General features: G+C 36.2%; 1 protein-coding gene across 1 annotated transcript; it reads left to right on the plus strand.

The window, feature by feature from the left end:
- Nucleotides 1–287: 287 nt before the first annotated feature.
- Nucleotides 288–2,005, plus strand: LOC106779728 (U-box domain-containing protein 27). Its single transcript, XM_014667909.2, has one exon. The coding sequence runs from the start codon at nucleotides 580–582 to the stop codon at nucleotides 1,804–1,806; it is 1,227 nt and encodes a 408-aa protein (XP_014523395.1). The 5' UTR covers nucleotides 288–579; the 3' UTR covers nucleotides 1,807–2,005.
- The last annotated feature ends 24,937 nt before the right edge of the window (nucleotides 2,006–26,942 follow it).

Genomic DNA, 26,942 nt, shown 5'->3' on the forward strand with positions numbered 1-26,942 from the left:
TGATTGAAAAAAGATGATATGATTATGAGTAGTTGTAATCGATGCAAGTGAGAATTGTGATATTCTCTTTACAAATATCTGCTTTCGGTGCCATAACCAAGCACTGTAAAACATGATGAGTCAAATTAAAGACCCCCCACCCCACGGCCCAAAAAGAGAAAAAGAAAATAATCATAATAATGAATTTGGATATAAGTCATTAGTAGTATCCTTGATTATTCTTTAAATTAATTTAAAAAATAATAAAACTGTAAAATCCGTATATGATGAATTAATTGAAAGTTGAAAAAAATGTTCTTGGGTGGTCCCCAGCACCCCCACGTTCTCCACCTCCACGTGTCACGACCATTACACGCACAATTCTCTCCCTGGTTGACCCAAGAACGCAAGTAGAGATTAGAAATACTAAAGGGATTGTTTTATGAAAACAAAAAGTGAAGCATCTTACGTCACCCACCTTTGACCATTCCCATTGCATCTTTAAACACTCCATTCTCCTCTCACCAGCATCTCCCACTTCTATCTGTCTCTCACTCTCACTCTTTCTCACTCACTCACTCAACTCAACTCAACCAAACCATGGTAAGAGCTAGAGACGATCTATGCATCAACGTTCCCACTTTCTTCACGTGCCCTATTTCTCTTGATCTCATGAAATCCCCTGTCAGCCTCTGCACCGGAATCACCTACGACCGCTCCAGCATCCAACGCTGGCTCGACGCCGGCAACAACACCTGTCCCGCAACCATGCAACTCCTCAAAACCAAAGACTTCGTTCCCAACCGAACTCTGCAAAGCCTCATCCAGATCTGGTCCGATTCCCTTCGCCATTCAACTATCCTCTCCCCTGACCAGGTCCTCCTAACCGTCTCTCAATTGGAAACCCACTCTCTCCGCTCCGCTTCCCTCACCAAACTGCTCCTCTTCGCCACAGATTCTCACCATAACAAACTCTTCCTTTCCAAACTAGAACCCTTGCTCAACCAACTCATTCGTTTCCTCCACAATGTCGACGGAGGACTCATCGCCAGAGCTAACATTCAATTTCTCGAACAAGTCGTCCTTCTGTTAGCTCTAATTCTTGATGGCGTCGAAGATCGCGATGGATTGAGAAACTCTTTGCTCAAAGGAAACAAACAAAGCCTAGATTCTCTGCTTCTTGTTCTGCAACGAGGAGGCTGCGATTCGAGATTCGCCTCCTCCAGGGTTCTGCAGTTCATCGCCGCGGACGCCGAGTCGAAGATTTTAGTAGCCGAGAAGGAAGGCGTGGTTGAGGAATTGCTGAAGTCGGCGGCGCCGGAGAACGATCCAGCGCTAGTCGAGGCTGCGCTGGCGAGCCTGATCGCGATTTCGGCGCCGAAGCGGAACAAACTGAAGCTGGTGAGTCTCGGCGCGGTGAGGGCGCTGTCGAGGCTGTTGGCGGAGGTGGAGCTGGGAGCGGCAGCGGTGGAGAAGGTGCTGAAGCTGGTGGAGGCGGCGTCTTCGACGAGGGAAGGGCGGAAGGAGATATGCGAGGACGCGGCGTGCGTGGCGGCGGTGCTGAGCAAGGTTCTGAAGGTGTCTAGCGTAGCGACGGAGCATGCTGTGACGACGCTGTGGAGCTTGTGCTACCTGTTTCGTGATCGCAAGGCACTGGAGGCAGTGACGCAGGCCAATGGCTTGACCAAGATTCTGTTGCTGATGCAGAGCAACTGTACGCCGCAAGTGCGCCAAATGTGCACCGATTTGCTCAAGATTTTTCGGGTGAACTCCAAGTCATGCCTCACGTGCTACGACACCAAGACCACGCATATCATGCCGTTTTGACGTTCTCCCTCACACGCAGTAATTGAAACGTTTGTAAAATGTAAATCAAACCAAATTTTGTTTGTCCATAGACAGATTTTATAAAATGAAAAATCACCAGGGTAAAAAAATTCATTTCGAGATCCTTCCCGCTCTTTTTCTTTCTCCTTTCTCACACCGTGTTCACTTTTCCAATAATTCAATTTAATACTAGCGATCATTTTTTGAGTTACTAGATTGTTATATTGATGAACAAAAACGATGAACGATGATGGTTTCACTGTGAGCAAAAGTACGAACAATTTGGCTGCTCTGTTTAATTTTTGGTTGATGTGAGAGAGAGAAAGAGTAATTTGCATTTGTTTACATTGGTGGAGTGTAATTCAATTTGGACCGTATCTTTTATTGCTTTAGAAAAAGTGAGCATTATACCGCAACGAACGAGTGGGCCGAATACCTTTTCTTCTGTTACAATAGAATAAGAGTGTGGTTGCCGTTGCTGAGACTGTATCTGCGTCAATATCAGCAAGAATTCAAACATGATCATCCTTGTTTTATTCACTCTCTATTTCTATATTCTTCACTTGGAATCAATTGTTATTATCATATGAAACCAATTTGGTGGTGAAGTGAACAATAATAACAACAATAAGACAGAGCAGCAGCATTTATAATGATAGAATAATGGCGAGATTCCGGAAGAGAAGTGAAATGAGTTGGGTTTTGGATTTGATTAAACGCACAGAAAAATTGTTGAGAAAGAAAGAGACAGAGTGGCCGAAAATGCTGAAATAGGGTTGGTTTGTGTTTGAATTTAAATTGTTTGTTTGCTAGAAAGGGGTGAAAAGGATGGGAATCCCAATTGAAAAAAAAATAAAATTAAAAAGAATTGTTTGACCACTCCAATCCCTACGGTATACATGCAAAATAGGAATGATTATAGGGCCCTAAACAATGGCCACCCTCCATTATGTAATTTTAAATAACATAATCACATTTGTTAAATGTTGATAATCTTGAGAAAAAGTCCCCACACTCTTCACCGGATCTACATCAAACACTTTTGTCAATTGCGATATACTAATTAATTCTTCGCTCCACTCACCTCTCTTAAATTTTATTTCTCACCAAAATATAACAAAACCATTATGCCTTACCCTTCCACATTTATTTTCAATATCTTTCTTTCTAATGCGCCTAACTCATCAATTCAATCGGCGCCACTTAAAATACGCGTTTGTTGTAGCTATACAATTTCATGCTATACCACTGCTGACACGTCTCCCTCGTTTCTGGCTGGTAGCTCTTTTTTTATTACTGCTATGTCTTTGTGTGGTGTAACATTTGTTGTCACTTATTATCAATCGCTACGTGCTTTCTCGACTTCTCATACAGTAATACATTATTAAATGAATTATTTCATTCTGAATTACAATCTGTACAGTAGGATTTATAATAGTACAGGCACACACTAATAAAGGATAACATAAGTATTCTAAGGAAAATAAATTATAAAACCTAATTGATCTAGTTAAGAAGTACCAACACCCCTCAACTAAAACATTAAATCAGTTTTTTTTTTCTCATTTTCATCATTATTTAAATAATTATTTCAATACTAGCTTAATATTTATTCTTACAAGGTCAAAATCATTTTGTAAAGATTTTTCAAACTCGTTTCATCAATGATTTCTTATTCTTTAACTTCTTAGTCAAAATGTTTTCATATATCATCTTTAGTCAAGTGAAAATGTATTTGTTAGAGACACTTTGATACTTTGAGTTAAGTATATCATATAGCGGTGAATATTGTAATAAATGTATAAATTATTTACCATGTAAGTTGTACTATTTATAATAGGTTTATAGGTTCTTACCTAGTTAGGTCTGGGCTATAAATATAATTATCATGATTAATCTGCTTAATGATCTTCATAATACGTTTTAGTTCTTACTCATTGTTGCAACATAATGAGTTCGAGATGATGTAGGTCACAATGGGTTGAGATGATCCAGATCATTACAAGTTGAAATGATCTAGGTCATTATAGGCTGAGATGGTTTTGGGTACACTAGCCCTCGACTCAATATGACCGAAATGAATCTTGAAATACTGAGATGATTCATGTCATTACAGGCCGAGATGATGTAACGTCCCGACAACTTATAGGAACTGTTGATGCCCTCACACATCAACACAAGGCTTTCTAGTGTGCTTTGTCCTCACTCACACACTTTTCGAGAAAACTTCCCAGAAGGTCACCCATCCCAAATTACTCCACGCTTAACCAAGAGGTTCTTATGGGTTAGGCTACCGAAAAGCAAATGCATCTGTTGATATGACTAGCCATATTAATTCCTTTAAGCTATCCTTCAACCGTATAGTCCCATACCTATACAGTCTCTAGATCCCTCTCATTCCGGTGTATGTTCGATTTGTCCACGTGTCCCTTCCACTAGAAGCCTGCAAGGAGTCGCTCCTTGTCTGTGCCTCTTGCACTCCATGCCTCTTGCACCGACGATCACTCCCCGCCCTTGTCAGTGCCCGGGTGTCGGGTGTCACATGCCCACCAGCTTCCGCTTGGTTCATCCTCGAACCACACCGTACTGAGAAAGGCTAGGCTCTGATACCATTTGTAACGCCCCAACCACTTACAGGAACTGTTGACTGCCCTCACACATCAACACAAGGCTTTCCATTGTGCTTTGTCCTCACTCGCACTTTCCAAGAAAACTTCCCAAAAGGTCACTCATCCCAATTACTCTAGCCTAAGCACGCTTAATGATAACGATTGAAAAACAGTTATTTTCATATGTCAATTTAGACCAAATTACACTCTTTAATACTTAGACAGAACTTAGAATCAAGTAAAACTCAATAAATGAGTCAGTCGAGAGTCAAAAGCTGTTTTTAGCGATATTATACTTGTTTTGCATTGTTTTGTAGTGGTTTTGATGAAAGTGAAGATTGCGATTGAAGATGAAGGTCTTAGACTCAAGACAGAGGAAGAAAATTGAAGAAACGAAGAGTCAAGAAACCGGCCGATGGCAAAATTCACCACTGGACAGTCCAAGGCGAGGAGAAGGCACCTGGCGTGGGCGCTGGGCGGATTTGCGATTAGAGGCAAACCGCCAGGCGGTGGCCCCCTGCCTCTGGGCGGTGGCGCGATTAGGGGCAAACCGCCGGGCGGCATAAGTGTGTCGCCGGGTGGTTTTCCGCGGGCTTGGACTTGTTTTCTGTGACGCTCCTTAGCTATAAATAGCCCTGTTACGATTTCATTCTCATTCTTTTGACAGAAGAGGGCGGCCAGACCTAATTTTCACTCTCTAGAGAGGATCTCTTGGATGCTTAGGCTTCTTTTCATCTTAAATAGGGTTTGCTTTTCCATTCTTCCATTATTTTCATCTAAGTTCACCATGACAATGGTGAACTAAATCCTTTTGTTGTTAGGGGAAACAATGTAATCTTTTGAAACTCTCTTTTATTGAAACTCTTGTTTATTTATATGATTCTTCATAGGCTTGGATTATCAATTATTGGGTTCTCATCTGCGCTTAATGCTTTTGTCGTTTAACTCATTCGATAATTGTTGTTTGTCTCTATTGATACGGGAACGTANANTACTGTCATGAACTGGTGAGAAATTCCTTGATTAAGCAATACCAACCTAGGGATAGGGGGTAGGACGATCAATTGTTTTTGCTTATGTTCTTAATGCATTATTAATTGCTAGGGATAGCAAGCCAGTAATTAGTAATAGGCTCTTTTCGCCGAGGGATCGGGTTAAGGGTANGCCAAGAAAGTTTGCATAACAATTAGATAATCAAGCACATTAAACAAGAGGAGTAGATAAGAGGGAGCGAATAAGATGAAATTGTCAACCCCCAACAACTCCATTCATCCATAGTCTTTTTCGTCAATTGAATCTACCACATTGCATGTTTATTTTCTGTCTTTGCATTCACAACAATTAATTCTTTCTTTACAAGTCTTACGATTTTGATTCACACGAACGATAAACGTCTTTCGAGTCTCTTGGGAAGAACGATATCAGGTATTACCGATTATATTACTTGCACGATCTAGTACACTTGCCAGTGAGTCAACAAGTTTTTGGCGCCGTTGCCGGGGACTCGAGGTTATTTTTAGTAGTGTGAATTGATTGACATTTGACTTGTTTGTAATTATTTTCTTTTATTCTATTTTGTTTTATTTTCTGTAAAAGTGCTTTTAGGGTGTGTTTCTTGTGTATGCAGGAAACAATACACACTAGAAGCAGAAAAGACTAGCAACCTCTCTTGGAAGGACTCTCAGACAGGAGAAGGTGGAAAGTGAGACGCCCTGCAAGTGAAAACTTTCCTTCTCCTGAAGAACTTTTGCACTCTTTTTTGAGACCTCTGCACAGAATATTGAGGAGATGGCGGACCAACCACCTCTTAGGTGTACACTTGGGGACGCATCCAACATGATGGGTCCTATGAACTTTTACAGCATAGCTTTGCCTGCAGAAAATGCAACCAATATGGTTATGAACCCTGCTCTTATTCAGCTTGTTCAGAGCAATCAGTTTCACGGAATGTTAAATGAAAATCCATATGATCATTTAACCACTTTTAGTGAGATTTGCAACACCGTGAAGATAAATGGAGTCTCTGACGACAGGGTTAGACTTAGTCTGTTTCCTTTCTTTCTTGGAGGAAATGCCAAAGCATGGTTGCATTCGTTCGAGGAAGGCACATTCAGAAATTGGGATGCGTTGGCAGCAAAATTTGTGAACAAATTCTTCCCGCCAACCAAGATTAATCAAGGGAAGTTAGAGATTTCTTCCTTCAAACAACGAATGGAGGAAACTCTAGGTCAAGAATGGGACATATTTAAAGGCTTGCTAAGAAAGACTCCTGTTCACGGACTTGATAAGACTTCATATCTACTTGCCTTCCTGGGGGGCCTCCATACTTAGTCTAAAATGATGTTAGATGCTTCCGCTGGAGGCATCATAAATACCAAGACTAAAGATGAGGCATATGAACTGATTGAGAGCATGGTCATGAGTGAAGTGGTACACAGTGAAAGAGGCGCGTAAAAGGGAGGAATCTTGCATCTCCCTGCTAATGATGCCATGGCGGCACAAAATCATCTCCTAATCCAGAAATTGGACAAGCTGACAAAGATCCTTGCTGAATTTCCAATGGGGGTAAGAAATGTTTCTCAAACTCAGCAACTTTGTAACTTATGTGGTGGAGACCATATCAATGGTCAATGTGCTTTTCCCGAGGAGTTGCAGCATGATGTTAACTACATGGGAGCCCAGTTTCCGTACAAGCAAGGTGCTTTCAAGCAAGGCAGTTCCAGCCAAAGTTGGAAGAACCACCCTTGTGTGGGGCAAAATCAGAATCATTCTTCTGGACCTATAGGAGGCTTTCGACAGCAACAACCATCACCTTTATGGCAGCAAGTCAACAGCTTGACAGAGACAGTCAGAGACCTTAGTGACCGATTTGATAAATTCTTCAAAGTCTATGAGTCTCAGCTAAATAGTGATCAAGCTAGCTTCAGGTCATTGGAAACACAAATTGGACAGTTGTCAAAAAGAATAGAAACCACAGAGAAAAATCAATTTAGGGCTAATACTGATGTTAACCTTAAAGATGAATGGAAAGTTGTTATGACAAAAAGAAAAAAGAGGTCAGTTGAGGAAATAATTGAGATAGGGAGCAGTGAGGATGAAGATGAGGAGAGAACTCATGACTATGAGGTTAATAAGCAAAAGAACCAGGAAGAGAAAAAAGAAGACACTTACCAAGGGCCATTCAGAGAAATCTTCAATCAGGTAACTGTTACTCTTGGAGTATCTCCACGAATTCCTGAGTATGACAAGAGGATTAAGTATTATCTTGGAGAGGTAATTGATCTTCATGATGAAGGCAAATCAGGACCGGTTAGTTAAGCCTAGAAAGAAGGATCATCCGCCAAAATTGAAGGATTCAGGAACTTTGACGCTTCCTTGTGTGATCAATGATGTGGACATAGGGAGAGCCATGATTGATTCAGGAGCAAGTGTTAATCTGATGCCTTTTAGTGCTTTCAAAAGGATTGGAGGGCTAAAGTTAAAACCAACAAACACTACCCTGACGATTGCGGATAGATATAGTAAGAAGCCAATCGGTATGGTGGAAGATGCAATTGTCCGAATTAATGAGTTGGAATTTCTACTTGACTTTTTAGTTATGGACATGGCCAATGAGGGAAAAATTCTTTTAATATTGGGAAGACCTTTCATGAGGACTTCTAAGATGGTCATACGTATCCATGAGGGAGGAATAAAGCTAATAAATCATGACCAAGTAGTGTTAATTTATGGCTCTGAGGAAAGCAAAATGAGAGCAATAAGAATAGCCAAATACAAAAGGGCCAGAAGAGAAGCTGCAAAAGAGGAAAACACCACAGGTATTGAATGTCGTAACAACTGTCATGTTTTGCAGATTCTTGAGGAAAAGAAAGCAAGCATAGAGGAACCAATCCCCTCAAAGGACACACTACTCTTGCATGGCATGTCAGTGCGATTTAAAAACAGGAAATGGATTGTGAATAGGAAGCTTAAGGAGGAGGGAATGGTAGAGATCAGAAGGCCTTACTCCACAGCAATTCGAAGAGTGGAAAGAAGAAAGTTGAGCAAGTGGGACGATGAAGATCCCAACATGAAGAAAAAGAGTTGAGTTGTTGGAGAGCACTTTTTGTATTTTTAGACATTTTTATTTGTTTTATGTTGAACTTGTAAATTTTTGAATTTTTGAACAATTTTTGGGTAGCATCTACTGGGGGATGCCAAATTTTATGGAACTACTGGAGAACACAGGAAGGTACACCTACTGATGGGTGTTGGAAGGATTTGCACTTACTGACAAGTGCTAAAACAGGTTTGGGTCAGGCTCGTGACGTTAAACAAGCGCTACTAGGAGGCAACCTAGATTCTCTCTTTTACCTTTGCATTTAAATTCTTAGAATAGGTTGAATTTTATTTTTCGTGTGTATGCTTGGCTTGAATACTTTTTCTGAAGATGTTTGACTGAATGATTTGCATGATGAGCCTATTTGATGAGGATTTGATGTGGATGAGAATTGAGTTGCAATGCATGTTGATACTCTGTGAAACAGATGGCTGATGACTTATGATTGTGGTTATGATACTAAGTAGGGTGTATGAATGAATATTGTGTGAGAAAGCATGTTGTGTGAGGTATTGAGCTCCAGAGTTTTTATTGTTGTATGTATTGTTCACAGGAAAGCATGAATGATATCGCCTTAATCTGGATGATTGATTGAATTGCATGTGAATGTCATATGATCAAGGCCATTTTTGAAAACCCTTCTCTAGCCAAATTTTCATCCAAAGTGTTTAAAAATATTATACCCTTTTTGAACCTTAGCCTTAAACAAGATGTGAGCCCTTGTCTTGAGATTCTTTACCTTGAGTTAGGATAAGCTTAATTGTTTGTGATGAAAAGGTTCAAGTTTGGGGTTGCTTGGGGGAAATTGAAAGGAAATTGAAAAGCATTGAGCTCAAATGTTGTGAAAGAAAAATACATGAGAAAAAGAAAAGAAAAGAAGAAAAGCATGAAGATGGGTTCAATGCAAAAGAAAAGGGAAAAAGTTGGGAATAAGTGAGATTGGTGAGGAAGAGAGTTGTACTTAAATATTGAATTTCATGGTAGCTCTCTTAACTCAAGGATTTTGCATTCCAAAAAAACCAATTTTTCTTGTTAGCCCAGCCTCATTACAAGCCTTGGAAAAGTCCTTTTGATGGCATTTGCATGTAAGGATTTTGGTTGTTTTAGATGAATGACAATTTTGTTTCATGTGACTTGTGAATGATAGAGTGTTGGAGTGCAACCTTAAACACTTGAGTGATCAAGTGAAACACTTGCCTGGTGAGAATTGCTAAATTTCATGATTGCATTTGTGCTTAGTGGATTAATCATTCATAATGTATAACATTTGTTGAGTAACTTGTGAACTGAACTGAATTGGAAGCATGTGTGCACCTTGATTTGACTCCACTGAAAATCTAAAGTTGAGTAGTTCTTGTCATGTACTTTAGGAATGTTGAACTATTGGATGAATGAGTAGAAAGCCAAGCTTTGCTTTGTTTGCTGTTTTGTTTTGTTTGCTTGAGGACAAGCAAAGTTCTAAGTTTGGGGTTGTGATAACGGTTGAAAAAAAATTATTTTCATATGTCAATTTAGACCAAATTACACCCTTTAATACTTAGACCGGGCGGCATAAGTGTGCCGTCGGGCAGTTCTCCGCTGGGCCTGGGCTTGTTTTTTGTGACGCTCCTCAACTATAAATAGCCCTGTTATGATTTCATTCTCATTCTTTTGACAGAAGAAGGCGGTCAGACCTAATTTTCACTCTCTAGAGAGGATCTCTTGGATGCTTAGGCTCTTTTTCATCTTATCCAGGGTTTGCTTTTCCATTCTTCCATTATTTTCATATAAGTTCACCATCACAATGGTGAACTAAACCCTTTTGTTGTTGGGGGGAAACAATGTAATCTTTTGAAACTCTCTTTTATTGAAACTCTTTATTTATATGATTCTTCATATGCTTGGATTATCAATTGTTAGGTTCTCATCTACCCTTAATGCTTTTGTCGTTTAACTCATTCGATAATTGTTGTTTGTCTCTATTGATATGGGAACGTACAGTACTGTCATGAACTGGTGAGAAATTCCTTGATTAAGCAATACCAACCTAGGGATAGGGGGTAGGACGATCAATTGTTTTTGCTTCTATTCTTAATGCATTATTAATTGCTAGGGGAAGCTAGGGATAGCAAGCCGGTAATTAGTAATAGGCTCTTTTCGCCGAGGGATCGGGTTAAGGGTAGGCCAAGAAAGTTTGCATAACAATTAGATAATCANGCACATTAAACAAGAGGAGTAGATAAGAGGGAGCGAATAAGATGAAATTGTCAACCCCCAACAACTCCATTCATCGATAGTCTTTTTCGTCAATTGAATCAACCACATTGCATGTTTATTTTCTATCTTTGCATTCACAACAATTAATTCTTTCTTTACAAGTCTTACGATTTTGATTCACACGAACGATAAACACCTTTCGAGTCTCTTGGGAAGAACGATATCGGGTATTACCGATTATATTACTTGCACGATCTGGTACACTTGCCAGTGAGTCAACACTTAACCATGGAGTTCTTATGGGTTAGGCTACCGACAAGCAAATGCATTTGTTGATATGAGTAGCCAAATTAATTCCTTTTAAGCTATCCTTCAACCGTATAGGCTCATACCTATATAGTCTCTAGATCCCTTTCATTCTGGTGCATGTTCGATTCGTCCATGTGTCCCTTCCACTGGAAGTCTACCAGGAGTCGCTCCTTGTCTGTGCCTCTTCACTAGTGTAAAAAGTACCTTTTAAGTCTGTAAATTTAAGTCTGTTTATAAGAAAACAGATGTAAAATATGTGCGGTGGCAGTTTAGTAAATAAAAGGTTGTTATTAAAGTTTGTTAGTGAGTAAATGACTTAAAATAAAAATAATTTATGTCTGGTGCCTTTTTATTAGACTTGAATAAGTATTATTAAGTCTGGTAACAGTGGAATAGACTTAAAAAAAAATTAACCTAAAAAAAATATAAGACATTCGTAAACCCTTTTCACTTCCCAGATAACAAACTCCAGCATCCAACTTGTTGTCTCGTGTCGCAACATCGACCTCCCCTTCCGCCCTTCTTGGCCGTGAGAAGGCCATTGTCATCAACTTGGAGCACATCAAGGCCATCATCACCGCCCATGAGGTCCTCCTCCTCAACTCACGTGACCCCTCCATCACCCCCTTCATCCAAGAGCTCCAGACCAGGATCCTTCGCCACCACCAGGCCTTCTCCTCTTCTAAACACCACGACCACCACAACGACTCCGACCCCGACCCTGACCATGACAACGACCCCGATGCCATCAAAATTCTCCCTTTCGAGTTTGTGGCCATGGAGGCCTGCCTTGAAGCCACCGATAGCATATTGGAGAGTGAGGTCCGTTCTTTCTTCTTCTCTTCTTTTCATTTCCTGCCGACAATCTCCCTCTGTCTTTACCCTAAATCTCTCTCTCCCTCTGATGACTCACAGGCACAAACATTGGAGCAAGAGGCTCATCCCGCCTTGGATAAGCTCACATCCAAGATCTATACTCTCAATTTCGAACGTGTTCGTGAAATTAAGAGTCTATTAGTCACCATCGCTACCGTGTTCAAAAGGTTGGTTGGTGTGATTGGTGCATGTGATGAACATTCGGGGGTTTGATTATTGATTGTTTGGTCATTTGATTGTTTGCACATAAGATGTTTGTTGATTTGCATCATATGTTCACTTTCTAAGAAATAATGTGTCATGTTAAACATGGTTTGGGAATAAATCCTGTGTCAAGTGTTTATTTTTATTTTTTATAAATTTGGGTTACATTAACAAATTATGGATCATTTCAATTGGATGGTAGTGTGGTTTGAAGTGACGTTGTCATGGCTGCTAGAATAAATGTTTGTTTAGTTCAATGAAACCTTTTGTTTGGATGCAAACCATTAAGTTATAGAGTCACGTATTTTGTCCAAAACTTTGCATATTCTATATGGTTTGTGATGTTAAGATTCTGTAAATTTTTGGTTAAAGAAGAATTTATGTTGGAATATAAGTCAATGGTTGTTTTCGGTTATTAGCCTTGGTGTAATGGAGGTTTTTAAGTGTTAAAATTAGTTTATGTTTGAACTGGTTATTTGAAAAATAAATTCCTAATGTAAAGTTAATTCTTAATTGATTAGGGGGATTTTCTTAGATTTTAAAATAATTTTAATATAGCCTTTATGAAGTTCGCAGTGAGTAATACTTTTATGAAGAAGAATTAACCATTTATCCAATCGTAACAATATTTTTACAGGTGTGCTATCTAAGTATTTTAGGTCGGAAATTTTGATGACCTGGCTGAAGTTAATGCAATCAAAAAGGTTTTTAAGGACACATCAGAGTTGAAAATGAATATGCAACTAAGGTAAGAAATAGTGCCCACTTGTGCAATCCAAATAAAGTTCTTTACAGTGAACTCTTTGAATTGTAAAAACAATGAACTCAAACTTAAGACCAACTTTTCTTGTGTGATCTGTTTTAGGTGTCGCAAATTGTGTAGTCACAATTAATGAGGTATGTTTTTTTTTTCTTTACATTGTTTCGTTAAGATATGTTAATTTCCATTTCTCCAAAATATTGTAGGATTTAGGTTCTAATGTATTAGGTGTTTGATGATTCATCATCTATATCAAAGGAGACCATGGTCAAAATAACACATCAATAGACAAGTTATCTTCTCTAACGTGTAGATTAGGTTTTGTTTTCAGTTTTAGACTACATATTTTTAGTTAAGACATTTTATTGTGTATTTTGATTGTGGAATTATTTATTATGTACTAGAAATGAGTAATTTGAAATATATATTCTGCTATAGGAAATTTTCTATATTATAGGTTTTGGTATTTTGTATAACAAACTTACATTTTCTCCTTTTTTTTTTTTTTGAGAAATCTACTAAAATTTAAGTCTGTTGGTTAATAACAGACATAAAATTTAAGTCGGTTGGTCAACAACAGACTTAAAATTTATGTTTGTTGGTCAACAACAGACTTAAAATTTACGTCTGTTGGTCAACAACAAACTTAAAATTTACGTTTGCCGAATTTAAGTCTGTTGTAAAACAGACTTAAAAGGCCTGAAATAACAGACTTAAAAGCCTGTTTTGCACTAGTGCTTGCACTCCATGCCTCTTGTACCGACGATCACTCCTCGCCCTCGTCAGTGCCCGGGTGTCACAGATGATCTAGGTCATTACAGGCCGAGATGATCCAGGTCATTCAAAGTTGAGATGATCCAGTTCATTACATGTAGGGATGATTTTAGATACATATAATGCCTAGCTTTCCATACTTGATATGACCCAAATGAGAGTCTTGAAATACCAAGATGATCCAGGTCATTACAAGCCAGTATGATCCAGGTCATTCAAAGTTGAGATGATCCAATTCATTACATGTAGGGATGATTTTATATACATATAATGCCTAGCTTTCCATACTTGATATGACCCAAATGAGAATCTTGAAATACCATGATGATCCAGGTCATTACAAGCCAGTATGATCCAAGTCATTACAGACCGAAATGATCCAAGTCATTACATATTGAGATAGTTTCTGATACATATGGTACACTAGCCCCCAGACTCTATATAAACCAAATGAGAGTATCGAAATACCAAGATGATCTAGGTTAATATAGGTTGAGATGATCCAGGTCATCCCAGATTGAGATGGTTTCAGATACATATAGTACATTGGCCCGCTAGTCTAGATATGACCCAAATGAGAGTCTTGAAATGTCGAGATGTTTCAGGTAAAATTAGGCGATATCATAATGCAAAAAGAAAAATTCATATTCTTTGAGTTGTCTCATTTCACAACTATACTAGCCCCCAACCTCGAGGATCATAGATAATTGAGGTTTAAATGAGACAAGCATAGATCTTAATAGGGAAATTTTTTATTAAGGTTCGGCCAGGATCGAGATTGATCTCGATGTTTCATGGTAGGGAACATTGATTAGGTTTGAACAAGAGCGAGCTTGATCATAATAAGGAACCTTAATTAGTTTGACTAAGACCAAGGTGGATCTCTTGGTAGGGAACTTTGATTGGGTTTGACCAAGACTAAGATGGATCTCGAAAAATGTTGATTAGGTTCGACCAAGACTAAGATGGAACTCGACAGGGAATGTTGATTGGGTTTGACCAGGACCGAGATGGATCTCGGGAGGGAATGTTAACTGGGTTCGACTAGGATCGAGATGTATCCCGACACGAAACGTTGATTGGGTTCGACAAAGATCGAGATGGATCTCTTACTAATTATGTTTAGTGCTAGTTTGCTTCAAGGTTGAGAAATCGAGCTTAAGAGGTCAAGATTAAGAAGTTAAGGACAAGGGATCAAGACTAAAAGGTAAATTTTGTAAAACCCTTTTAGAATGTTATTAAAATAGAATTTTTTGCACATATTCTAAACGTATTTATTATGCATCATAAAATAAAATTAAAACATTAATTTATTTCTTTAAATAAACATTTCACTCAATATAATTAAATTTAAATAATAAGTAAACATTTAAAATATTCCATAATTAAAATTTACCCAAAATACATCCGAAATAAAAGAAAATTCATTCCTAAAGCAATCCCTTAACTCCTCACTATTACATCTAAACCATCATCTGCAACATTATCTGCTCACATATAAGACAAGTCATATGATCATCACAAGTGAAAACCACAACCACAAACATGCAAGGATAAACTAACTTAAAAGAAAACATAATAATAATTAAACTTAAAGATATACAATAATAATATGTCATAACACTCCTCATTCAATCTTTCATTAATTCATACAATATCACATAATCAAATAACAGTTAATGTTGTATCATCCAACAATAACGAATCCACATGTAGACTCAACCCAAGAGGTTCAATCATCAACAAAACCATTGCACATATCTTAGCATCCAAAACTAGATTGCCTTTAGAGTTAAAAACACTCTATCTTCCTACCCTCTAGGAGTCTTTAGACATAGCCTACTTCCCACTCTCTTGCTCGAACCTTACAGGCAAAGTACACAGGTTTCACTTCCCATCACTCTTTCAGAGATCTTCCCCAGTGAAGTTCACCTCCAGTACAATTACATCAAGTCCATCACTCTCTACTGCTCTCCTAGATAACACAGTTAGAATCCTCATGGTCAGCTCCCAAAGCCCCTCTAGGGTCAACTTCTAGATACCTGTCACCTCTAGCCGACACACACTACTTTCGTTGCTCTCCTAGATACCACAACTAGAGTCCTCAGGGTCAGCTCCCAAAGCCTCCTTACCTCTGGTTGAGACACACCACTCCTCGTTACTTTCCCAGAAACCATAGTTGGAGTCCTCGGGGTTAGCTCCCATAACCCCGTCAAGGTTAACTTATAAAGCCTCCTCACCTCTTGTCAAGACGCACACTTCTCATCCTCACCATCATATCACATATGTAGGAATTACATTTGCAATAACACGTTCCTTTTCATATTATCAAACAACCATATAACATAAACTCACATCATTACTATATGCAATATACAATTAAGGCGATACCTAATGCCCTTAACTTAACACACAATTGTATTAATAAAAGTATCATACAAATATAAATGGAACAACCATGTATGACATATATATTTAACAATAGACATCCAAATACTACATGTGTATGTCAAAACTTTAGTTACCATAAACCATTTATTCTCACATAATAATAATTTAACCATGTCGCAATTAAAAAAATACAACCGCAATTACTTTTAAAATAAACCATTTCAAACATGAAAAGACAAAATATTATTCTAACTTTATCCAATGAAAACATCAATGTATAAAAATAACTCTCAAATGTCTAAACCAATTTCAACTTTATTCAAATAAATTACCTCTTGAGACTAACTTTAAACCAAAACACTTATTTTAATGCCTCCAATTTTATCTTAATCCTTGGTAAAATAAAATAGTATTATTTAACGTCTGTAATAATATATAAATACATTTGTATATATTCCAACCAAATAAAAATAATCAATCTCATTCTTGTCATCTACTATTATACATTAATAACAAAATAAATCATACAATCCCGCAACTTCCAACTAGTTTAATTCTTAACCCAAGTAAAATATATGATCATATGAACATTAGTAATCACCCAAATAATTGTAATTAACCATGCTCATTGATAACGATTGAAAATACTGTTATTTGTGATGTAATTTTGATACTAAATGCACCCTTTTCTGATTAGAACTTGCTTGAAATCATGATTTTCTGTTAAGTTGTGTGAATAAGAGAGTTGAGGTTGAGTTTGATGAAATAATGAATAAATTCCCTTGTTTTGGTAGGAAATGAGATAATATAGAACGCAGAGGTGAAGTGTCAAAAAGATGGAGCTCAGAAAGGCCTGGAAAAGCACTAGAAAGGAGGGAAGCACGAAGCCTGGGCGCCCTTTTAAGGGGCTTAAGCGTTGAAGAGTGTCGACCACCACCCGGGTGCCCCTTTTGGGGTGCTTAAGCATCGAAAACTCGAAGCTTGGGCGTCATTCTAAGAGGCTTAAGTGTCAGGAAGTGTCGTTCACCGTCCAGGCGCCCTAAGTGGGGCGCTTAAGCGTGACACGACTTGGATTGGGCCTTGTTTCTGCTCTGTTTCAAATCTATTTAAAGGACCTAGGTGCTCTTGGTTTGGTATCTTTGGCAGAATGAGCGCAACTGCACATTCTCTCACCCTCTAGAGGCAAATATGGATGTGGGAGCTTCCATTCCCAATTTTTAGGGTTTTTCTATCTCATTCTTCTCCATTGTTCATCTAGTTTTTCCATGTCTATGGGAAACTAAACTCTATTTGTTGTTGGGGGATGATGTAACCTTGTGAACTCTCATGCATTTAAATTGATTCTTAATAATATATGTTTTTTCATTAATTGTTAGAGTAATTCATCTGTTTCAACGCTTGATGTGTTTAACTCATTCATTAGCATGATTTATGAATTACATGGGTGCTGGGAGGTTCCTTACAATTCAGGTTTTTGTTGAATTACTCCCAAGAGTAATATTTCTCAGGGATGAGGGTATGAGCCTTGGTCGTCTTAAGCTCTTGATCTTCATATCTAATTACTAGGAATGCTAGGAATTGCATGAACTAGGGTTATGGACAAGCTTATTCGCCGAGGGATCGAGTTTAGGTAATTTAGTGAGTGACGTTAACATTAATGCATAAAGAAGAATTCTTACATACATGAGAGGGAACTTGGTGAAATCTAACCCCAACAACATACTCATTTCATATTAAACAACATTTGTTCATTATTGTGCTACTTTATTATTGATCAAACTGCATTCATATTTAATTTTCTATTTTTGCATCTGAAAGCAATGATATCGTTTTCTTTAAGTCTTAATTAATCAAGTTATCACACGACTGTCTAGTGTCGAGAGTCTTCTGGGATACAATACTTGGTCTTACCATTTTATATTACTTATGCGATTCGATACACTTGTCGATCCATCAACACTCATTCAATTTACATTACTTAAAATTCAAAAGTTTATATAAATATGACCATATCTACAACAACTTAAATAGAAACCCAAATTTGCAATTTTTTTTAACACAATATAACCTGTATAGTATGATATCTGGGTCGGGCGGTTACGAGAAATAGCCGATCCGTTATGTATAACATCATGTCTATATTGGGCCGTAATCGGGCCAGAAATTGAGTGACTTATATTACGTTGATGGGCCAATAAGTAATGGGGCCAACATTTAAGTTATTATTGGGCAAATAGTCCCGCAGAGGATAAAATAATCAAAGATATCTGATTAAAGATATTGGTAAAGCTGTTTATTAGCAACTAATCGGATTTTAAGGTAAATCTGTTTAAGGTAAGTTTGTTTATATTTTATTGGGCTTGTGACAACCTATAAATATAGGGTCAAGGCTAAAAGTCAGGTACGCTACACTCACACCCAAAAATATTCTAATATGATTACAAAATCACTTTCTTGAGAGCTAAGGCTCCATAACCTATGCTTAACTTGAACGTTGGAGTTGCAGGTACATCCCCCTTTGTTGGTGAAGGAGAACAAGTGGTGCGAGCTGAAGGAGCGCGAGTGACTCCAACGAAGGGTGAACGAACGACCTAGATTGTAGAGGAGCGAGCGTATCAATTACAAAAAAGCGAGTGTCCCAGGCATCCAAAGGTAATAAAGACACGTCAGTGAGGTTAGTCTCTCGATCCTGCACATCCATATTGAAACTTAAATAAATATGACCATATATATAACACCTTACATAAAAACCCAAATTTACAATTTTTTTTTTTAACACAATATAACCCAATGAACCCAAACTCTAAATGTAATCGTGAAATAATAATTGTCTAACTAAGATCTTTTTACACAAATAAAATAATCAAAAGTGTTATTATTTATACCAAAAATATATATTATATTAACCTTAAATCTTTAAATACATATACAATATAAAAACAAAAAGTCACAACTTCCAAACTTATTAACTTTTAGAATACACAAACTTCATAATATTTATTTGAAAATAAAATATTAATTTACCAACATACATAAACTTTTATTTCTAATATATATTAAAATATTATTATGTTGCATTGTATGTAAATTATATAATAAAAACAACTCACATGCAATATATATAACCATATAATAAAATATTATACTACATACTTATCTATAATAAACTAAATATATACAAATTTTTCTCAAATTCTATCATCTATTGTTACTTTTATACATGAACTATTTTCATAATATTTTTAATAAAATACAAACGGCAAATCAACTAAAAATAACTATATAAATTCATATTATTATTATTTAAAACAGAGCAACCACTAACATAAGAATGCATATTATATTATTTATCTTTAACAAATAAATACGTATATAAAAGAAACAACAGAAACGGTTGCTAAAATCATTTTAGTTTTATCCCACTTCAACAACACGTAAAAGAATATCAACCAATAAATGATATATTTTATCCAACCAAAGCACAAATGTATAACTTAACCTAAATAAAACTACTAAAAATAATGTGTCATAAGAAAAAACTACTCGGCTCCCCTTGACACTCTTCACATGGCTCATCGAATTAGGGTTCCAAAACACTTTCAAAAAATTCCCATAAAATACCTTACTCGAAATTAAATTCATGACCTTCTTATCATCACAAACTTCTATCATCTAAGCTACGACATATCTTTGTCCTATTTATCATTTTTAAAGAATTTAATACTATTCTCCACATTTTTACACAACTAAGAAAATAAACATAAATAAAAAACATTATAGGAAAGACTTGAACCCAAAACCTTACCCTCCAACACAAGGCTTTTAAGCAAACAAGTTATCACAATATTTTAATATAATAATAATAATTTAAATACATAATATTATTTATTATCTATTTTATCTCATGTAAATATTTTTCCTAAGTCTTACGGAGGGAGAAAGGTCGAGGTCGAGATATAAAGACCCAAAAGTCGAGGTAGAGAGGTCGAGGTCGAGATGTTTAGACCAAAATGCTTAAGGCTAAGAAATCGACGCCTAGAGGTCAAGGCCAAGATATCGAGGTCGAGAGGTCAAGATTGAGAAATTGAGGTCGAAAGGTCAAGATTGAGGTTGAGAAGTAAAGATCGAGAGGTCGAGAACAAGAGGTTGAGGGAAAGATGTCAAGATTGAAAGGTTAAGGCCAAGATGTCTAAGACAAGAGGTCAAGATTGAGAAGTCAAGGCCGAGATATCAAGGCCAAGATGTTAAGACTTAGAAGTCGAAGCCAAGATATCAAGCTTGAGAGATGTCAAGGTCGAGAGGTCGAGACTAGGAGGTCGACGCCAAGATGTCGAGGCCTTGATGTGGATGTCAAGAACTCAACAAAGTCCTTTTGCATTGCAATCAACAAAGTTTTTTCTTCACAAACCGAACCTCGATTCCATAGTGAGCGCCAAATGTTCTTACAAGGCCAAAATCACCCAATAAAGACTTTTCAAACTCGTTCCAGCAAAGACTTCTAGCCAAGATTTCTTCAGATCGATATTTCATCCTCAATCGAGTGGGCTTGTGATGGGGAAGCGCATACCTAGAGAGAATATTCTAAATGACATTTAAGAGAATGGAACAGAAATTAAAATTGGAAAAGAGTAGAGAAAGGAAACTTAGGAAATGAAGATGTGCCACTTGAACAAGCTTCCAAGATAAGCATCAAGAGGAGGACCACCACTTGCTTGAGCAAGATAAGGTCTGCCTAAATTTGGGACTTTAGAGACAGAATTCTATCTCAAAGAAGAATGCAAGATTGCAATTCAACTCAAATTTCATTCAATGCAAAGGTGTCTACAAGAAGAACCCCTAAGCTTACTTATATAGCTTTTGGAAGGAGTTTGGTGAAGAGTTTCAAGTGATGTGGGACTTGGAAAGCTCCAAGTTCTGTCCAGCAGCAGCTGCAACGTCCCTAGGTGCATGGGAGTCCCACATTGCTTAATTCTCTCATTCCAAAAGGGTTTATAAGCTTCCTAGTTCTCCTAGAGTTCAAAAACTAACACTAGCTATGCTATTAGCTCCTACACACCTAGAATGCTCACTTTCTCTTCTCTTCTTTTTAAGATCAAGCGATGGATAGTCCCACATTGCTTGATCTTAAAGAGAAAGAAGAGTTTATAATTATTCACAAGAGCTAAGAGAAAGAAATCAAAAGGCAAATACACGCCTATGAAACCTACAATGTTCTTTTTAATTCTTTTTGTCACTCTAAAAGCTCTTCATTGTTGCCCCATCTATGATCATATCAGCTTGTGTCTAGGAAAGATACTCTAATGATCAAGTTTGTTAAATACGTGAGATAATAGTGAATGTTGTAATGAATGTGTAAATGATTTACCTCGTAAGTTGTACTATATATATACTAGGTTTATGGACACTTAACTAGTTGGGCCTAGACCATTTAAATAATTACCATGAGTGATCTTACTCATTGTTGCAACATAATAAGGCCTAGATGATGTGGGCCATAATGGACCAAGATGATTTATGTCATTACAGGTTGCGATGATCCAAGTCATTATAGGCTGAGATGGTTTCAGATACATATAATGCAATAGTATTAAAAGTATTTGAATGTCCTAATAGTAATATCATAATTTGCTCTTTAAATTTGCATTAATGGTCAAATAAAACTAATTAAGTGATATGATCATACCTAAGACACTACACTCTTATAAGTGTTCTTACAAGACTGAAACACATTACGAAGACTTCACAAGAAGCTCTCGTTCTCACTCTTTAGTTTTCAATCTGATATATTCTTAAGTCCACATATCGTCTCAATCCGAGAGTGGGTGTGCCTACAAAAGACATTTTGACGCTCAAGTCAAGGATGTAATTACCTCATGAATAATGTCATTTATACTAAGTTTAAGGGTTTTTACCTTATTAGGTCTGGACCTCATGAAAAATTTATCTTTGTTAATGTGCTTAATGATATACTAATATGTTTTAACTCTTAACATTTACTTATCATAATTGATCCTTATAGCAATGATATGTTGCCGATAAAATCTCAATCATTACAAATTAGATGAAATCAAACATGCATTCATATCTTCTTAAGATAACCTCAAATATATAGATAGATATGGTCTTATAGTACAAGACTTAATCAATATAAGCAATGATTAATTAGGTTTTAAATTATAGACAAAACGCTTTCTATGGTATATGGTGTAAGTCGAGCGATTGTAAGAATGATTTGGTCAGTCTAGTACAACATTTTGTCTACAATGGGCCGTAATTGGGCCAGAGTTCGAGTTACTGGTATTGGGTCGTAACAGGACCAACACTTGAGTTATGGTTAATGGGCTAATAATTTAATTGGGCTAGTGATCTGACCATTAACAAAATAATAACATAATGATTTAGGATATTGATAACTGATAACGATTTCTGAACAACAAGCCGAGTAAAAGGTAAATTGGTATTATATTGATTTATTAGGTACCCTATAAATAGAGAACTAAACCACAAAGGTACACTGACTTAATTAAATTATTAGTCCATTAACCATAACTCAAGCGTTGGTCCTATTACGATCCAATACCAGTAACTCAAACTCTGGCCCAATTACGACCTATTGTAGACAAAATGTTATACTAAACCGACCAATTCATTCTTACAACCGCACGGCTTACACCATATACCATACACGTTTACTTCTTAAAAGTATTAATATTAGTTTTTTCTTTTAATTTTATATATCACAACAAAATACAAAATAATAATCCAATTGCCAAATACCGTAAATGATGATTAATTATCTTCCTCAACTAATATAGCTTTGAATTGTGTGTTTTTATTATGAATTAGTATATTTTTATTTTGTCTGAATGATGATTAATTATCTTCCTCGACTAATACAGCTTTGAATTGTGTGCTTTTATTATGATTTAGTATCTTTTGATGTCTCAATGATATTCTATTAACTTCCACGCACACAGCTACACCTATAAAACCAAAAATTTGATGAAACTGTACAAATCATTCCATTGGAATTCTCATAATTGCATCGCATTCTTCAAATCTGAGTCGGCTTCCATTGCATGCATGCATGCTAATTACCTTCTAATTACCACCATAAAAAAAGGTCTTTTCAATTTCAAGTTTTATTATAAAATACTATCAATTCTATAATACCAATCACCCATCATTAATTATGGTTATCAATTACAGATTACTGTTTTAATCTGCATCGTTATTGTATTGAACGACCACTTTCCATTTTTATAACCGTAATAATTGAAATATAGGGAAATCATTATATTTGACATAAATTTAATTTTTGATTCGTGCTGAAAACCCTTTATAAAATCAAAAGCATCATAAATTCTCAGCGGAATTTTGTACGCGAAATAAGTATAATCTATAAATATCAAACCTAGCATTGGATCTATTAGTCTTTTCCCGTAATTAGTTCGATTATGGATGATGTGCCCTTAAATCATACTAAATGAGGGAGTTTAATGAAATCAATATGATTAGGAGGGAGATTTATTCACTTTTCTTTTGTTTAAATGTTTATCTTAAATAAATTTTAGATTTATGTTATTTATTGTGTTTTGTAAGATTTATAATGATATCTTTCTTTTTCAGGTTCTTATGTTCACTAAAAAAAATAGATTTATTGACAAAACTTATTCGTAGGAAATAACAAAAAGTTGTCGACAATTACTGTTAATGGATGAATTATTGATGGTTAAAAATTTGTCATCGGTAATATTTATTAATAGATATTATCTATCAGTAATTACCGATAGATATATTCTTTTCTAATTATTAATGGACAATATTTTCGATAATTGCTAGAAGATATTAACTGTCAGTAATTATTGAAGGATATTGATCGTCGATAATTATTGAGAGATATATTACTGTCAAATATATCCGTCAATAAATTTGTCAATATGTGACAAGACATATTCAAGTGCAGTGGACTATACTTGTTACTACAAACATATCACTTTAGTATGCAGACAAACATATTTATATAATGTAATTCAGACTAGAAGAACTTTTTAAAGTATATGTTTATAAAGTAACAAGGTTTTAATAATCTACACAATTATCATAATTGTTTTATTTTTCTTCATCTTTCTGTTGTTGCTACTATGAAGGTGGCTAGAGTAAAGTGAGCTAGACTGAGGCTGTTGAAGATAGTTTTGTACTTCCAAAGGCAAGAACCTCCATACCACTGATAAGGGTTCAAAAACCGTTATTTTCATACTTAAATTTGACATTAAACACACCCTTTATAAATTAGAATTAGCTTGAAATCATGCAATTTACATAAGTTAGTGAATGAGAGAGTCAAAGTTGGTTTTCTTGGTTTTATGCTTGGTTTTTCCATGATTTAGCAGGATTTATCAAGAATTGAATGAAGGAATTGGAAGAAGATAAGAGTTGGACTTAAAAGAAGGAGGAAAAGTGAAGAAAAGAAGAGTTGCAGCCACCGTTGGGCGGTGAAAGCACCGCCGGGCGGCGTACTCTCCAGAGAATTCTCTGTCACACGCTCAAGCAGCACTGTGAGGGGTGAAGTAGAATGTCGACCTCACCGCTGGGCGGTGAACCCACCGCCAGGCGATGGACTCTTCAGGGGATTCTCTGGCCAACGCTCAAGCGGCATCGTTGAGCGGTGATGTCAAGTGTTGAACTCACCGCCGGGCGGTGAACCCATTGTCGGGCGGTATACTATTGGGCCTAGGCCAGTTTCTGCTTCGATTTAAGGAATTATAAATAGATTTGAACGACCTGGATGGTCTATCTTTTGGCAGAAAAGACGCAAAAACACTTTCTTCACACCTTGGAAGCGGATTTTGGATGCGAAAGCTCCAACTTGTCAATTCTAGGGTTATCTTTTTCATTCATTCCATTATTTTCATCTAGTTTCACCATGGTTATGGTGAACTAAACCCTTTTGTTGTTGGGAGAAACGATGTAATCCTATTGAAACTCTCATGTATTGAAATTCTTGTTTAATTCATATGCTTTCTTTTATCAATTGTTAGAGTTTTTCCTCCATTTTATTTGCATGCTTTGTTTAAGACATTATTTAATAGCATAATCTTTGATTTTATCTATATGGACACGTGTGGATAGATCTAGACATGAGGAAATTCTCTTGGTAGCAAATTACCTAAACATAGGGATAGGAGGACCAATTGCCTTAAGCTTTTGTGCGAATTATGTAATGCATGATTAATTGCTAGGGAGACTAGACATAGTAAACTAGTAATTAGGATTAGACTCTAATCACCAAGATATTGGAATTAGGGAAATTTAGAAAGTGGCACTAACATTGATAAAGAAGTGTTAAGTAGAATTTGTAAATATATGAGAGTGGATTATGATGAAATCATAAACCCCCAATAACACCATTCATTCATATAGTTCAACTGTCAATTAATCAATCTTTGCATGCATGTTTATTTTCAGTTTTGTATCTAAAACCCTAATTTTCGTTCCATCAAGTCTTAAGAAATCAAGAATTCACACGAACGTTTAGGCCTAAGAGTCTCTAGGGAAACGATACTCGGACTTACTGATTATTATTACTTGATTCGATTTGGTACACTTGTTGAACCCTTAACAACCACATCTGTTTCATTATTCTATCTATTCTAGTACACAATTTTTCACTCCTTTTAGAAATCTTTGTTTTTATTTTCTTCATTGTTTTCATCTTTGTATCAGCATGCATTCATCATACACCAAACCATTATATTCACATTACAATTCTAGCCACAAGAAAACTAGTTATGCCACCCTTTGCAATCCATACAGGCAGATAAGTTTGTTGCCATATAATTTTATATATATATATATATATATATATATATATATATATATATATATATATATATATATATATATATCCTTTATATATATCCTTTATATATTGTTGTCACACCTCTTGATTCCCATTAAAATTTATGGAATATTTTTTGTGGCCACAGTATGAGCGAAATTGTTGTCAAAATTAAAGAGTTGAAAGAAATAATTTGAAGTTGTTATCTAAGATCTATTCAATATAATAGTGATGAGTTCCTATAGATGATTTTAGTTCATGCATACTTCATAATTGAGCTTTTTCTAAGATGGCATAAACTCAGGAATTGGGTTGGAAAAGACCTTTTGTTCCTATAACCAAGGGCGCTGATAGAGATTCAACATGACTTACTAGTATTGGAAAATCAACTTCCGTATTTTTTCTTGGTTGCCAGATTTCTTTGATTGTAAGTTAACAGACAAACATGTTAATAAATTCAGTATTTCTTGTAGTGATTATGGAAGAATAAAGGTCTTATAAGTATATACTAACATAAGAGTTTTAAAACAAGATCATCTTGGAACCCTTTGTTTTGAAGTTCAAAACAAATCGTTTATCAAAATAAATGTTCATCGCAAAAACCATATAGGTTAACTCGCTAAACGTTATATGGTTAAACATTATCCTAAACACTATAGTAAATGGACAATCCTAAATGCTATAGTAAATGGTCTATTGTCTAAATCTGATGTGCCTAATCATCAGACAAATAGTTCTTTTGTCTGTTGCGTAGTGTCTCTTTGTCTGTGCAGATCCTATGAAGGATGAAGTGCTTTATTCAAAGTTTTAAGTTGATAAGAAAAAAAAGAAAAAAGATATTAAGAGATAGAAAGACATTCTAGGAATGATTCTTTGCTACTTTTCATCTGATCATCCGTACAACAACGCAATATTTCTCTACAAAAGCACAATAATGTTTAACAATGTACAAAAGGCTACATCGACTTTATCAAAAGTCAATGGTCTAAGTGTAACAAAACTTTTTCAAAGTTCTCTATAAATTGAAGACTGCATGAAGAAGAGAAGAAGAACAATTTCATTTACGCATGCTCTTAT

Source organism: Vigna radiata, unplaced genomic scaffold (genome assembly GCF_000741045.1).
Source record: "Vigna radiata var. radiata cultivar VC1973A unplaced genomic scaffold, Vradiata_ver6 scaffold_160, whole genome shotgun sequence".
Classification (NCBI taxonomy): domain Eukaryota; kingdom Viridiplantae; phylum Streptophyta; class Magnoliopsida; order Fabales; family Fabaceae; genus Vigna; species Vigna radiata.